General features: G+C 43.9%; 1 protein-coding gene across 1 annotated transcript in view; it reads left to right on the top strand.

Annotated features, from left to right (window-relative positions):
* LOC120930578 (NXPE family member 3-like) overlaps positions 1 to 17,123 on the top strand; it is a 61,575-nt gene that overhangs the window by 34,062 nt on the left and 10,390 nt on the right. Inside the window, exons 4-5 of the mRNA XM_040341753.1 lie at positions 7,922 to 8,103; positions 11,950 to 12,201. Coding sequence (XP_040197687.1) covers positions 7,922 to 8,103; positions 11,950 to 12,201 — 434 coding nt within the window. The remainder of the gene's footprint in view (positions 1 to 7,921; positions 8,104 to 11,949; positions 12,202 to 17,123) is intronic.

Raw genomic sequence — 17,123 nt, 5'->3', positions numbered from 1 at the left:
TGCCGCAATGCACGTCGGGAAAGTTTCCCGACGGAGCATGCGCTGTACGCTCGGCGCGGGAGCGCGCCTAATTTAAATGATTCCCGCCCCCGGCGGGATCATTTACATTGCGCGCGCTTACGCCGGGCAATTTTGCCGGCGCGCCCTCGCAATTCACGGAGCTACTGTGCTCCGTGAATCGAGGGCAGCGCAAAATATTTGCGTGGGCGCAGGGCAAAAACGTTGCCCTGTGCCCGTGCAAATATAGCGCAATTCTACCTGAATCTGGGCCAGGGAGTCTTAGTTCAAACTTATCACAATACATGTCCAGCCCTGGGTAACATGAAAATCTACACAATATATTTAAGCCGTTTATATGCACAGTTTGCTAGAAGTAAGTAGGAGTGTATAGCAGTGTGCAGAGGGTTAATTGGCAATACTTGGCGTTAACGTGGTCGAAACCGTTTAATACCTCTTGTGTAATTTTTGTGTATACTGTTTCGATTTGGGAACAGACTGTTTTTTTAGTTCCGTTTTAAAGATAAAAATAGTATTAGAGGTGGGTGTTCCTAGTTTGTGAATAACAAGATACAGCTTGGGCAGAGAGCCATTGTTAAATCCCAGGGCGGTATAATCAGGGCTGTCTTAATGAGAGGGCACACCTGGGCTCTGCCCAGGGGCCCCAGCTGCATGAGGGGCCCTGTCATGGAAGGCATTCCAGCAGTGTGGCCATCAGTAACAATGGCAGGGGAGTCCAGTCCCGGCGCGAGCGCTCGCGCGGTGACGCCGTTTGGCGCCAAAACTCCCTATTTAAGCAGCCTGATCCCTCACCAACTTTCTGTCCAGTCTACAGCGTGTCCCTGGAGTATCCTGCATCTGTGTACCTGTTTGTATCCTTATTACCAGACCCGGCTTCCTCTGACCACTCCTGCCTGCCACCTGTCCCTGATCCCGGCTACGTTTGACCACCACACCTGCTCAGCCCCTTGCTCTGTTCTCTGCCCGCCTGTTATACTGACCCGGCCTGGACTTTGACTACCCCTTTGGATTCCGTTCTGGCTCCTGATCTGCCCGTCTGTGTTTGACCCGGTCTGCTTCACCTGCTTCGTTCCTGTCCCACGAGTGCCACGCTTCTGCTCCAGCTTGCCGTTGGTATCCTGCCAGTACTTCGGTGCACCTTTCTACTACCGCATCCAGCCCGCTACTTACTAACTAGGCACTTGTGTCCCTCTGAACTCCTGACCCCTGTCTACTCTACCAGGGGCTCCTGAGTCAGAGGCTTACGAGAGGCCGCTCCCTGCACGTTGGGCTCCACTACCAGGTACGTGACAGGCCCCTGCACTTTCCCCAAAGCAGCTGGTCTTTGAGCCCACGATGCCCCAAAATTGGGGGGCCCATGATGGCACTGAGAGTGATAGATACACAGGGGAGGCAATCTGCACCCTACCTTCTTGATGTCTGTTTACCTGCACTGTCATCATTGTAGGGGCCCCAGAGCATAACTTTGCCCAGGGGCCCATGATGCTATTAAGATGGCCCTGGGTATAATACAGTGTTTCTCAATTCCAGTCCTCAGGCCCCCCCAACAGGTCAGGTTTTCAGGATTTCCCTCAGATGAAAAGGCTGTGGTGATTACTAAGGCTGGGTTCACACTACTACACTACTTTCATCCTACTTTCATTCCTGCTACATTGGTCCTACATTTATCCTACATTGGTCCTACATCCATCCTACTTTCATGAACAGGATACTACTTTGGTCCGACTTCAATGATATTCAATGGGCCTGAAGTAGGATCAATGTAGGACCAAAAGTAGTACAGGGAGCATTTTCAAAGTTGGACCGACTTGTGTAGGACGCTACAAGACGCTCTCATAGGGAAACATTGAACACAGAGCAAAGTAGGATGAAAGTAGTGTAGTAGTGTGAACCCAGCCTAAGGCAGTGAAACTGATCAAATCACCTGTGCAAAATAATGGAAATCCTGAAAACCTGACCTGTTGGGGGGGGCTGAGGACTGGAATTGAGAAACACTGGTATAATACCAGTGATCTTATTGCTGGCTGGACACTGCTGAGTGTCACTTGCCGGCATAAGAGTCGGGGACATAGTGAGGGCTGATTTATATATTACAAAAATGTTCTATTCTGCAGCTTACCATTCCTCAGATGACAGTAGTTTTTTTTTTCAGGCTTAGAACATTTTAGCAGTGTCAACTGGAACAGAATAAGAAGGAGGAATCAAAACAAACACCACATCCCAATAAATAAAGACAAAATTGACGGGGTTGGAGGTCACAAGCCTCGGGATTTTAACGGTGTTCTATATGGGGATATGGAATCACTGATACAACATATAAAATATAGACATTTTTATTACAAAAGATGAAAAACGTGAAGCAACTTTGTATTCTTATCACAAAATCAATTGTTCCAATGAAGCATAATGAACAGACAGTACCACTCTCTCAACATGTTTCGCTCGACAGAGCTTCCTCAGGAGATTTTGGTGTGGTGTCTATTATGCTATAAACAACAAAAGATGAAATGAATGCTCATGTTGAAAATATGATATGCATACAAAACATACAGGTTGGCATACATATAGAAATTATGCAAATACATCAAGAAAAGACATATAAAAATATCAGGTATGGGGCAAAGAAACATTTTTGTTGGGTATATGAGTACAAAGACAATGAACCCAATGAACGGTAAGGTTCATTGTCTTTGTACTCTTATACCCAACAAAAATGTTCCTATGCCCCATACCTGATGTATTTGCTTAATTTCTATATTTATGCCAACCTGTATGTTTTGTATGCATACCATATTTTCAACATGAGCAGTCATTTCATCTTTTGTTGTTTATAGCATAATAGACACCACACCAAAATCTCCTGAGGAAGCTCTGTCGAGCGAAACATGTTAATAGAGTGGTACTGTCTGTTCAATATGCTTCATTGGAACAATTTATTTTTTTGATAAGAATACAAAGTTGCTTCATGTTTTTTATCTTTTGTAATATATTTTTTTATATTTTAGATGTTGTGACAGTGATTCCATATCCCCATATAGAACACCGTTAAAATCCAGAGGCTTGTGACCTCCAGTCCCTTCAATTTTATTTTTGCAGTGTCCTTTTCTGTGAGCTAAACTGGAAACACAAACAATGTTTTCTTCCTTCTGTAAACGTCCAAGCTCATCACCATGAAATGTGAGGAATCCACCTGGGGAGAGCCGATGCCCGAGAGACCAGGAACCGCCATTGTAATGTGTCGGTCGGTTGGTCGGCTTCCGCACTTACCCCATCAAGCAGGCAGCGCTTTACTTCGGGTGATGGGCGGCGGCTGCTCGTGTGTCTCCTCATGGCAGCCGTGCATCTCCCCCCTCCTAGGCGACCAAAAGGCCGCGTACACACGGTCGTTCCAAACCTATGAGAATGGTCCAACGGGCCATTTCCATCGGTTCACCGCTGAAGTGGCCTGATGGTCTGATGTGCGTACACACCATCGTTCCAAAAACCGTTTGGGTCAGAACGTGGTGATGTCAAACACACGACGTGCTGAATAAAACGAAGTTCAATGCTTCCAAGCATGCGTCGACTTGATTCTGAGCATGTGCGGGTTTTGAACCGATGCTTTCTGTACTAACCATCGGTTTGGACCGATGGGGAAGCGGTCTATCGGTTTGATTTTAAAACATGTTTTAAAATTTTGGACCGAAGGACACACGGTCGGTTTGGACCGATTAAACTGAACCTCGGTCCATTCTCATCAGTTTTGTCCAACCGTGTGTACGCGGCCAAATGGTCACCTGTCCTTTCAGCCAATCAAGTGCTGAGTCTCAGGACCCGCTTCCTGATTGGCTGGGAGGAGAATCAGTGTGACAATAGCAAATATTCTGGGTGGGCTCAGGGCCCTGAGCCCACCCTTTATTGAAGCCTATTAGAGCCTCTGGCTCTAATTACATGCTTAATAAAAAACAAAAAAACATTGGAATCCATGCGTCCGGCGTCCCGCATGTACATTGCCTTGAAAAAGTATTCATACCCCTTGAAATTTTCCACATTTTGTCATGTTACAACCAAAAAGGTAAATACATTTTATTGGGATTTTATGTAATAGACCAACACAAAGTGGCTCATAATTGTGAAGTGGAAGGAAAATTATAAATGTTTTTCAAAATTGTTTATTATTAAATATATGAAAAGTGTGGGGTACATTTATATTCAGCCCCCCTGAGTCAATACTTTGTAGAACAGCCTTTCACTGCAAGTCTTTTTGGGGATGTCTCTACCAGATTTGCACATCTAGAGAGGGACATTTCTCCCCATTCTTCTTTGCAAAATATCTCAAGCTCTGTCAGATTGGATGGAGAGCGTCTGTGAACAGCAATTTTTAAGTCTTGCCACAGATTCTCAATTGGATTTATGTCTGGACTTTGACTGGGCCATTCTAATGCCGCGTATACACAACCGTTTTTAATGTCATGGAAAAAAAAAAAAGTTTTTCTCAACGTGATTCTTGTCAAACCTGCCTTGCACAAACACAGTCGTGAAAAAAAAAATGCTTGAGCAAAGCGCGGTGACGTACAACACGACGGCACTATAAAGGGGAAGTTCCATTCCGATGGCGCCACCCTTTGGGCTGCTTTTGCTGATTACGTGTTAGTAAAAGTTTGGTGAGAGACAATTTGCGTTTTTCAGTCTGTTACAGCGTGACGAATGTGCTATCTCCATTACAAGCGCTAGTTTTACCAGAACGAGTGCTCCCATCTCATAACTTGCTTCTGAGCATGCATGTTTTTTTCCCATCATCAAAGCCTACACACGACCGTTTTTCACGACGTGAAAAACGACTATGTGAAAAACGATGAGAAAAAATAGAGCATGTTCTAAATTTTTAATGCCCATTTTTCCCGTCGAGAAAAATGCTCTGGAGCCTACACGATCGTTTTATAATGACCATTTAAAAAAATAGCATTTTTCTAGGGGGCTGAACACAAATGTACACCACACTTTTCACATTCAAAAAATTAAAACCATTTATCATTATCCTTCCACTACACAATTATGCATCACTTTGTGTTGGTCTATCACATAATATTCCCAATAAAATACTTTTTGACTGTAGCTCTCTTTGATTGTCCTGGAACATATGCCACTGACCCCAGTCTGTCTCCCCCTTATGTGAGTGCAAATGTTTTTATATTGATATTTTAACTACTTCCGGACAGCCCACTGCCCATATAATGTGGCAGGGCGGCCCGGCTGCACGAAACAATGTACCTGTACATTGCTTGCTTCTTCAGGGTCCACCAGTGACCCGCTCCCGCTGTGATTGGACACAGCGGGAGCCAATCACCGGGTCCATCGAACGTTCGTAGAGAGGCAGAACGGTTGTAAACAAGACAGATCGCCATTCTGTCAGTGAGGAAGAGGGAGACCTTGTGCTCCTGCTAAACAGGAACACAGATCTCTCTCAAAGTGGAGGTTCACCCAAAAAGTTAATTTTTAACATTAGATTGAGGCTCGTTTTGTCAAGGGGAATCGGGTATTCTTTTTAAAATCGAAGCCGTACTTACCGTTTTAGAGAGAGATCTTCTCCACCGCTTCCGGGTATGGGCTGCGGGACTGGGCGTTCCTATTTGATTGACAGGCTTCCGACAGGCTTCCGACGGTCGCATACATCGCGTCACGAATTTCCGAAAGTAGCCGAACGTCGGTGCGCAGGCGCCGTATAGAGCCGCACCGACGTTCGGCTTCTTTCGGCTACTCGTGACGTGATGTATGCGACCGTCGGAAGCCTGTCGGAAGCCTGTCAATCAAATAGGGACGCCCAGTCCCGCAGCCCATACCCGGAAGTGGCGGAGAAGATTGCTCTCTAAAACGGTAAGTACTGCTCGGATTGAAAAAAAAAAACACCCGATTCCCCTTGACAAAATGAGCATCAATCTAATGTTAAATTTTTTTTGAGTGAACTCCCGCTTTAATCCAGTCAAACCATCCCCAACACAGTTAGCAAGCACTCCCTAGGCACACATTTAACTTTATGATTGCACTTTCCAATGTCATTTATAAAAAACTATTTTTTTAATCAGTTTACCAATATATATTCTTCTACATGTTTTTGGTAAAAACAATCACAATAAGCGTGTATTGATTGGTTTGCGCAAAAGTTATAGCGTCTACAAACTATGGGAAAGATTTATGCCATTTTTATGGCATTTTTATTATTATAATATTTTTTTACTAGTAATGGTGGTGATCTGCGATTTTTAGCAGTACTGCAACATTGCGGTGGACAGATCGGACACTTTCGACACATTTTTTGGACCACTGACATTTATACAGCAATCAGTGCTATAAAAATGCACTGATTACTGTGTAAATGTCACTGGCAGGGAAGGGGTTAACACTAGGGGGGCGATCAAGGGGTTAAATGTGTTCCCTCCCTGTATTCTAAGTGAAGGGGGGTGGGACTCACTAGGGAAAATGACAGATCACTGTTCATACTTTGGATGAGCACAAGATCAGTCATTTGTTCACTGAAAGAACCGGGATCTGTGTGTGTTTACACACACACATAGATCCCGGTTCTCGCTATGTCACGAGCGATCGCGGGTTCCCGGCGGTCATCGCGACCGCCGGACACTCGCATCGGCTCTGGGGGCGAGCAGCGGCCGCGTGCCCCTAGTGGCCACAGGGCGAAGAAACTTACATGACTTTGTTTTGCTCAGCCTTGCCATGCTGGTCGGCAAGTGGTTAAGGGTACAGACGTACCCATACGGCGATTCGCGGGAACTAACCACCTGCTGCCGTATAACGGCGCGTGCTGGTTGGCAAGTTGTTAAGCTGGGTATACACGTTCAGTTTTTTTCCGTTCAACCCGAACAAACAAAAAATAAAAACCTGACAGATCCCCACATCAAAAGATGTGGATGCAGGATCTCTCCTGCTGTGCTATTGTATTCTGACAGGGGGACCCTCCAGAATACACTGATCAGCGCTTGCAGCCATTGGCTGCAGGCCCTGATCGAATGCTGGTTTTCCAACAAGATCATTCAAATTAAGTCATTCATTAGACTGGCTTCAGTTGAACAGATAGCGATACACACCTACCAAAAGTCAGCTGGTTCCTGTTGAACCGCCCAACTTTCTGTACGTGTTTACTGGGCTTTTGACTTTCCTTTCGGCCATGGCTAAAATTCAGTGCAATTTAGACATACAGGGCCAGATTCTGGTAGTACCGGTGTATTTCTGCGGCGGCGTAACGTATGTCATTTACGTTACGCTGCCGCAAGTTTTACAGGCAAGAGCCTTACGCCTGTCGGATCTAATGGTTATCTATGCGTAACTGATTCTAAGAATCAGTCGCATAGATACGACGGCTCGGATTAGGACTTACGACGGCGTACATGGCGCTGCGCCGTCGTAAGTCCTCTGAGAATCCGGGCCACAAACTTTCTCCTTTCTAGGTTGTCCCTTGTTCTCAACTCTAAGCACCTGTAATAAATAAATAAATAAAAAATAAACTTCAGTGTTGGGGGGTCTGCAATGCAGGACCGTCTTAATAGCATCATGGGCCCCTGGGCAAAGTAATGCTCTGGGGCCCCTACAATGATGACAGTGAAGGTAAACAGACATCAAGTAGGTAGGAGGCAGACTGCCTCCCCTGTGTATCTATCACTCTCAGTGCCATCATGGGCCCCCAATTGTGGGACAGCGTGGGCTCAAGGACCAGCTGCTTTTGGGAAAGTGCAGGGGCCCCCGCATGCAGCTGGGGCCCCTGGGCAGTGCCCAGGTGTGCCCTCTCATTAAAACAGCCCCGCTGCAATGCAAACATTCTCAGGGTACAGGGATATTTTTACTATAGTTCTTATTTTAACATGTTGGCTGTGCTTTAATTCCATCAGTTTCATTCATTATTGCCCTCCAACAGCTCTGTGACTAACCAGGTTGTCCCGGGGTCCATCCCTCCTATCCATGTGACATCAGATACACTAGGTAAGATTTTAAAGCACCTACATAATGCAATGTACTTCTATAATTATTCTTGTTTACCTTGTAGTTTGTGTATCATTTTAGTAAACATTAAGCCTCATGCCCACAGACGTTTTTACAGCCACTTTTATGAGCGTTTTTTTGCAGCTTAAAAACAGCTCTCCATGTTAGCCTATGGCCTCTTGCCCACCATGAAGTTTTTGGGCTGTAAATAGCTGAGCCGTTTTTAAGCTGCAAAAAACAAAACCAGGACCAGTGCGTTCTGAGGCTCCAGCGTTAGAGCTGTAAAGACGTCAGACGCCGGCAAAGGGTGTTAACGCTGTGTTAAGCCTCGTCCGGCGTTTCTTTCTCTATTCAAAATCAATGGTTCCCTATGGGAGCCCGTTGATATGAATAGAGGTCGCGACAGAAGTCAGATCAAGATGATCCGCCTTGCGGGGCGACTCAGAGAATCTTGAAGGGGAACCCCCATGAAAATGTAAAACATTTTTTTCCGTGAGGTTCCCCTTCAGGATGATACCAGACCCTTCGGTTTGGTATGGATCTTAAGGGGAATCCCCACACCAAAAAAAAAACGGCGTGGGGGTTCCCCCAGGATCCATACCAGACCCTTATCCGAGCACGTAGCCCCGGCAGGTCAGGAAAGGGGGCGAGCAAGCGCCCCCCCCCTCCTAGACCATACCAGGCCACATGCCCCCAAAATGGGGGGGTTGGTGCTTTGGGGCAGATGGGGCACTGCGTCCCTCACCCCAAAGCACCTGGTCCCCATGTTGATGAGGACAAGGGATTCTTCCCGACAACCCTGGCCGTTGGTTGTCGGGGTCTGCGGGCGGGGGGCTTATCGGAATCTGGGAACCCCTTTAATAAGGGGGTCCCCAGATCCTGGCCCCCCATCCTATGTGAATGAGTATAGGGTACATAGTACCCCTACCCATTCACCTGGGGGAAAAAGTGTTAAGTGTTACTAGCGGCAGCCCGGTCTTCCCCGTCGTCGTCTTTCCTCTTCTCTTCCGATGTTGACTCGACGAAAAAGCACAAACCCCCCCTATGTTGAGGGCATGTGGCCTGGTATGGTCTAGGAGGGGGGGCACTCGCTCGCCCCCTTTCCTGACCTGCTGGGTTCCTCTTCAAGATTCTCCGCACACGAGTCGCCCCACAAGTCGGATCATCTTAATCCGACTTCTAGTGCGACCTCTATTCATATCAATGGGCTCCCATAGGGATCCATTGATTTTGAATAGAGAAAGAAAAACGCGTCTGAAAGCTAGCGCGGCGTTGAATTCAATGCAAAACGCAGAAAAAAATCTCTTGGCGCGTATTTCAAATTGGGCGGGTAGGGGGCGTGATTCATTTAAATGAAGCGCGTCCCAGCGCCGATTGAACTGCGCATGCTCCGTTTTTAAATATCCCGCCGTGCTTTGCGCGAAATGACGTCGCACCGACGTCATTTTTTGAACTTAGACGTGAGTTACGTCCTTTCCTATTCACGGACGACTTACGCAAAAAAAATAATAATTTAAATTTGACGCGGGAACGACGGCCATACTTTAACATGGCAAGTCTATATATACGCCACAAAATAGCAGCTTTAACTATACGCCGGGAAAAGCCGGCTAGCGACGACGTAAGAGAATGCGACGGCCGCGCGTACCTTCGTGGATCGACGGAAAAAGCTAATTAGCATACCCGACGCGGAAAACTACGCAAACTCCACCCAGCGGGCGCCGAAGTATTGCACCTACGATCCGAAGGCGTACTAAGCCGTACGCTTGTCGGATCAAAGCCAGAAGCCGTCGTATCTTGGTTTGAGGATTCAATTTGAGAAGTACGCCGGTGTATCAGTAGATACGCCGGCGTACTTTCTCTGTGAATCTGGCCCATAATTTTTATACCTCTGAAAGTAGGAACTGTAAACATAGACGTGGAACCATCTGTGTAGAGGGGTATCAGGTGTTCATCCCTTGACAGTTCCGCCTCTACATGTTTCGCGGTGAGACCGCTTCTTCAGGAGTATATTTTCAAAGTTTATATGTATGGATATCTCTATAAATGAATAAACATATAGATATAAATAGATACACTTAAAGGGGTTGTAAAGGTCCAATTTTTTTCCCTAAATATCTTCCTTTACCTTAGTGCAGTCCTCCTTCACTTACCTCATCCTTCCATTTTGCTTTTAAATGTCCTTATTTCTTCTGAGAAATCCCTACTTCCTGTTCTTCTGTCTGTAACTCCACACAGTAATGCAAGGCTTACTCCCTGGTGTGGAGTGTCGTGCTCACCCCCTCCCTTGGACTACTGGAGAGTCAGGACACTCTCTATGTTGCAGATAGAGAAAGGAGCTGTGTGTTAGTGGGCGTCCTGACTCCTGTAGTCCAAGGGAGGGGGCGAGCACGACACTCCACACCAGGGAGAAAGCCTCGCATTACTGTGTGGAGTTACAGACAGAAGAACAGGAAGTGAGGATTTCTCAGAAGAAATAAGGACATTTAAAAGCAAAATGGAAGGATGAGGTAAGTGAAGGAGGACTGCACTAAGGTAAAGTAAGCTATTTAGGAAAAAAATTGTATCTTTACAACCCCTTTAAACACAATGAAATAGAGCAAATATATATACAAGGATCACAATTGAAAAGATTTAAGACAAAATATGGAAATTTTGTGTTTACAGTTCGTATTTTCAGAGATATAAAAATGGTGTGCTTTGTATTCACGCTTTAAAGGACTACCTTTTAACTCTGTTTTTTCTTAATAAATTGATATATGTTTATACATACTGCTTATGTGAATCTTTATCGTGCCATGAAAGTCCAAAGTTCAACAGGGACAAATGCCCCTGTTGAAGTCTACTTAGATGAAACACGTTGGACTTGGCTTATTGCTCTCCATATTGTTCTCCATATTGCTCCTTTTTACTTTTGTGATCACACATTTTTATTACCAGGGATGCCAATGGGTTTTTATTCAATAAAACCTATCCTTTTTGATCTATACCATGTGTAGCCCTTCTTTTTTCTCTTTACATCTTCCTCAATGAGAGTTTTTTTTTTTGGTCCTTCCATCTGGCTGTTTCAACTTGGTTTCTCAACCTTACGGTCACCTACAAGACCCCTAGAAGCTGCTCCTGGAAATGCCTGGGTTCCCATGATCGTTGTGGAAGACTGCCCATCTTGGCTCTCTCTGCTCGATTGACTCGTTGTCATCGCCATTCAAGTCCACCATCTCTGGTAAGAGTACATAGCCCATTTTTTTGATTGAAGATACAACACCTAGATGTTTCTACGTGTTCACTATATCACTGTGCTTCACTTCTGAGCAAAAACTATTTTATACTGGACTTTATGTGTTCACTACATGGATGGGTTCATTTATTTGGGCATTTCCCATAATCTTCCATATATGAGTTATATTTATATATGTTATATTTTCACACTTTGTGACCTACCTTTCATGTGCATAGCAACATTTGATTATTTGAATATTGCTTACTCAACTTTTTAGCGCTACATTTTCCATTTACCATGAAAGTCCAAGGTTGCCTCAAAAACTCTTCTCTTTTTTTTGCTTGAATTGATAGGACGACAGTATATAATTTTTTTCAAATATGTTTTTTCAGTAGTGTCAATTAATATTGCTTTTTTGAAGAAAACCTAAATCTTGTGGACGGCCTTCCCAGAAGAGTTGAAGCTGTTATAGCTGCAAAGAGTGGGTCAACTCAATATTAAACCCTACGGACTAAGACTGGGATGCCATTAAAGTTCTTGTGTGTGTAAAGGCAGGTGTCTCAATACTTTTGGTAATATAGTGTATCCTGGAATTGGGCTTTAAATTAGCAGCTCAGCTTCTCCTGCTCCCTTTTCCTAGAAGAGACTCAGCAGCTAAACTTCCCTCACCAAAAGGAAATGGCTTGGTCAATTTTACATGGTCTATAAAATGGTCTATAAAATGTTCATTCATAGGTGAATTCTGTTTGCAAGCCTTAATCGGTCATGCTGTCTTGCAGATCTTACGTCCAATCTCACAGTCTGTAGGCCTGGTCAGGAACCTCCACAGCCATCTGGCTTCTACTATAATGATGTTTGGACATCCCTGACATGTTCGGCAAGACATTTTCCCAGTCCGTCTGATGCATTAGCCTGCCTTCAAGGGAAAGATATCCACATGCTCGGAGACTCTACGCTACGCCAGTGGTTTGAATACCTGGAGAATTTTATTCCAAGTAAGAACTGTTCTCTACTGAAGAACGTAATTGCCTTTTCCAAAGAGAAAGCTTTTGAATATCATTAAAAGACAAGGATTTATTCTTTATTTATGGTTTGTGGGTGGGGCCATGACTTTTGTGCACTGCAGAATTTATTTTTTTAATTTTTGTTGTCGTTTTATTTTTTTAGCTTTTTTTTTTTTTAGCTTTTTTCAGAAATTCTGAAATTCGGAAATTTGAAAATTCGGAAATTTGAAAATTCGGAAATTTGAAAATTCGGAATATGGAAATATGGAAATTTGGAAATTCGAAGTGTCAGAATTCTGAAATTCGAAGAGTCGAAATTCTGAAATTCGAAGAGTCGGAATTCTGGAATTCAGATTTTCGAAAATTCGGAAACTCAGAATTTTTTTAAAAATTTCTGATTTTTTAATATCAATTTAGAAAATAGAGAATTCTAAAATCGGAAATTCGAAAATCGGAAATTCAAAAATCGGAAATTTGAAAATCGGAAATTCGAACATTTTCCAATTTCTGGATTTCCGAATTTTCGAAAATCTGAATTTCAGAATTCCTTTTTTTCGAATTTCCATATTCCGAATTTTCAAATTTCCAAATTTTAGAATTTCCGAATTTTCAAATTTCCACATTTTAGAATTTCCGAATTTTCAAATTTCTGAATTTCAAATTTCCGAATTTCAAATTTCAAATTTCTGAATTTCCGGAATTTCGGAATTTCCGGAATTTCAAATTTGAAGATTCGGAAATTCGGAAATTTTAAAATTCGAAATTCGGGAATTTCAGAATTGCCGAATTTGTCAACATTTGTTAAAAAACTAATTTGGAACTAAACGAATTGCACATGTCTACTTTTTGCCCTTGTCAGGTACAGCATACAATGTAAAGCTTTAATTGTTGCTTCTTAGGAAACATGAATGCAAGTTGTGGATAGTGTGCCTTCTATTGGGGGAGGATTGGAAATTAAAATCACTTAAAGTAAACTTTTAATTTGTCCACTTAAACTATCAGGTTAAATAGCACTATAACCCCTCTGCTTATACTTGCCTTACTTCTACTTCTTTGTTTCCTGATCTTCCATTAGGGAAAAGAGATGTTAGGGAACATACTTCCTCTTCTTTCCTCAATGTATCCTGTGGCCGTCGCCTGCATTGACCACTTGGAAGGACTAGGTCTGCAGCAACTAGTATGTGGGCCCACACATGCTTCTGGGCACACCCTCGATCTTATTTTCAGACAAAATCTGGAAGTAAAAATTCTGGGAAATGAGCCGTTACCATGGACAGACCACCATGTAATCAAATTCATGATTACCAAAAATACCCCCTTAACAAAAATGCCCAAACCAGTGACAATGCACTGGACCAGATCTCAGAAGAAGCTCCATTCGGAGCTCTTCAAAACAATACTAGGACATAAAGTAAAAACAATCCATTCACATCAATCAGCCACTGAAACCCTGTATGCCATAAACACAGCTCTACTGCAGTCAGCCGACTTTGTAGCGCCTAAACGTAAAACCTGTATCCGAAAATACAACTCCAGTTGGTTTAACAACCAGCTATCGTCCCTTAAACAAGAACGTAGAAGAGTGGAAGCAGCTTGGAAAAGAAGCACTACAAACGAAAACCGCGCCATCTACAACGAAACAACAAAAAAATACCACATAGAAATTTTCCAAGCCAAAAAAAATCACTTTTCCAAGATCATCACCAATGCCCTAAACCGTCCCCACAAACTCTTCAAGTTGGTCAGTCAGACCATGAACCCAGCCTGTCTTGAAGCCCCCAATTCTGATACCCAAGAATTTTGCAATGAATTATCGGATCATTTTGTTAACAAAATTGAAAGGATTCGTGTAAGCATTCAGCAAAACAGTACCTACCTCAATCCCCCCCTCAGTCGCCTGCCCAATCCCCATGGAATCAGGCCCAATCAACAATGTTTACTCTAAAACCCATCTCCCTCGAGGCCACTAAAAATATCATCAGCACTCTGCGAAATAGCACAGCGCCTAACGATATTATCCCCACCAAACTGCTGAAGGAATGTACTGATATTTTGGCACCACCTATCAAGCAGCTGATTAACCAGTCTTTCAGGGAAGGCATAGTGCCCACCCTGTTGAAACAAGGTATAATCAAACCCATCTTAAAGAAACCCACCCTTGACCCCAAAGACCCTGAACATCGTCGTCCCATAACAGGCCTGAACGTCTTCTCCAAGGTAATGGAGAAAGTGGTGGTACAACAGCTGCAACAGCATTTAGACACCCAAAATTTGCTCGATCCTTATCAATCGGGTTTCCGTCCAGGGTACGGGACGGAAACAGCATTGCTCAAAATATGGGATGATGCTCTTGAGGCCGCAGAAGAAGGAGAATCTTCTCTTCTAGTACTGTTGGACCTTAGCGCAGCTTTTGATACGGTAGACCACAAACTATTGCTGACTCAGCTAGCTGAAGTAGCCAAAGTCGCGGAATGTGACTTAGCCTGGTTCTCCTCCTTTTTGGAAAACCGATCACAAGTAGTGAAACTGGGACCGTTCACCTCTGAAAAACGCACAGTGTCATGCGGAGTCCCTCAAGGATCCCCTCTGTCGCCGGTGCTGTTTAATATCTATCTCCGCCCTCTTTTTGAAATCATCAGCAGCCAAAAGCTGCTCTACCACTCTTATGCGGATGACACACAACTGTATTTTCGTATCTGCAACAAAAAGGATCATCATCTCAATCTAGAGAAATGTCTCTCTTTGATAGAGAACTGGATGACAAAGAGTTATCTCAAACTCAACGGCTCTAAAACAGAACTTCTCCTGTTCCACGCCAATCGGAAGAATCAACTAGCAACAACCTGGACACCTCCGCCCATTCTAGGAAAAATCATCGCCCCCAGCACCAAAGTCAAAAGTCTCGGAGTCCTCTTCGACACCTACATGACAATGGATGCACAAATAGGGTCAGTAGTCAGCGGATCGCACCATCTGCTACGCCTATTACGCAGACTAATTCCATTTATTCCTAAAGAGGACATTGCAGTCGTGGTGGGAACAATTGTTAACTCCAGGCTGGCCTATGCAAATGCCCTCTACCTCGGACTCCCAAAGTACCAAATCACTCGCCTGCAGGTCGTTCAGAATACAGCCGTGCATTTTGTGACTGGGAAAAAAACATGGGAATCAATCTCCCCATCACTGAGAAGCCTTCACTGGCTACCAGTGAAAGACAGAATCACTTTCAAAGCACTCTGTCTAACGCATAAATGTATTTGGGGAAATGCCCCCCAATACTTATGCGAAAAAATAAAAGCCTACAACCCCAATCGCGTTCTGCGATCCTCCAACCAAAATTTACTCCAAATCCCCAAACCAGATACAAGTCAAAAGGAGAAAGAAGATTTGCTGTCCAAGGCCCTCGACTTAGGAACACTTTACCAACCTCCATTTGGTTGGAGGAGAACCACTTGGCCTTTAGGAGAAAGATCAAAACCCACCTCTTTTGAGCTCAAGGGAGAAATGGTCAAACAAGCGCTCAAAGGCGATTCAGTTCGCATGTGTAGCGCTATATACGTTTTTCACTCACTCACTCACTCACTCACTCAATGTAGATCTGAATGGCTGTCCTTATGTAAAAAAAGGGCTTTCAAAAAATGAGCACATTATGACTTTTTGAAGCCGATTTACATGCACCTGTAATGTAAACATTTCAAATATATACAGTACAAACAACATATTTGTGCATATACTACAACTTCTTGATACAAGCCCTGACCGTTAATAACTTTACTCTTTTTTCCCAGGCCCTGTTAGAGGGGAAGGGTTGGGTATTTTTAGTTATTGTGTACCTTAACCACTTAAGGACCGCCTCATGTAAATATACGTCAGCAGAATGGCACGGACAGGCACATGCACGTACCTATACGTCCTCTGCTTGACGTGGGTCGGGGGTCCGATCGGGACCCCCCCCCTGGTACATGCGGCGGTCCTTAAGCCTCGGGGAGCGATCCATGACGACGGCGCGGCTATTCGTTTATAGCCGCTCCGTCGCGATCGCTCCCCGGAGCTGAAGAACGGGGAGAGCCGTATGTAAACACGGCTTCCCCGTGCTACACTGTGGCGGCTGCATCGATCGAGTGATCCCTTTTATTAGGGAGACTCGATCGATGATGTCAGTCCTACAGCCACACCCCCCTACAGTTGTAAACACACACAAAGTGAACACTAAATGTTACAGCGCCCCCTGTGTTTAACTCCCAAACTGCAACTGTCATTTTCACAATAAAGAATGCAATTTAAATGCATTTTTTGCTGTGAAAATGACAATGGTCCCAAAAATGTGTCAAAATTATCCGAAGGGGTCCGCCATAATGTCGCAGTCACGAAAAAAATCGCTGATCGCCGCCATTAGTAGTAAAAAAAAAAAAAATGCAATAAAACTATCCCCTATTTTGTAAACGCTATAAATTTAAAATGTATATATGTTTTTGGGGGATATTTATTATAGCAAAAAGTAAAAAATATTGCATTTTTTTCAAAATTGTCGCTCTATTTTTGTTTATAGCGCAAAAAATAAAAACCGCAGAGGTGATCAAATACCACCAAAAGAAAGCTCTATTTGTGGGGAAAAAGGGACGCCAATTTTGTTTGGGAGCCACGTCGCACGACCACGCAATTGTCTGTTAAAGCGACGCAGTCCCGAACTGTAAAAACCCCTTGAGTCTTTAGGCAGCATATTGGTCCGGGGCTTAAGTGGTTAAAGAGGAAGTAAACTCCGGGTGATTTTTCTTATTTTTTCAACATATACATACTATAGCTTATTACAAATGTTAATACATTTAAATCGGCATAAAACGAGGTTGGGAAATACCTTATTTATCATCTTTAATATATCTCAACTTCCGGGTATCGGCCGCGCCATTACTTGT

This window comes from Rana temporaria, chromosome 3 (assembly GCF_905171775.1).
Source record: "Rana temporaria chromosome 3, aRanTem1.1, whole genome shotgun sequence".
NCBI classification, from domain to species: domain Eukaryota; kingdom Metazoa; phylum Chordata; class Amphibia; order Anura; family Ranidae; genus Rana; species Rana temporaria.
Note: the sequence above shows the minus strand (reverse complement) of the source record. Positions and strands in the feature narration are given on the sequence as shown.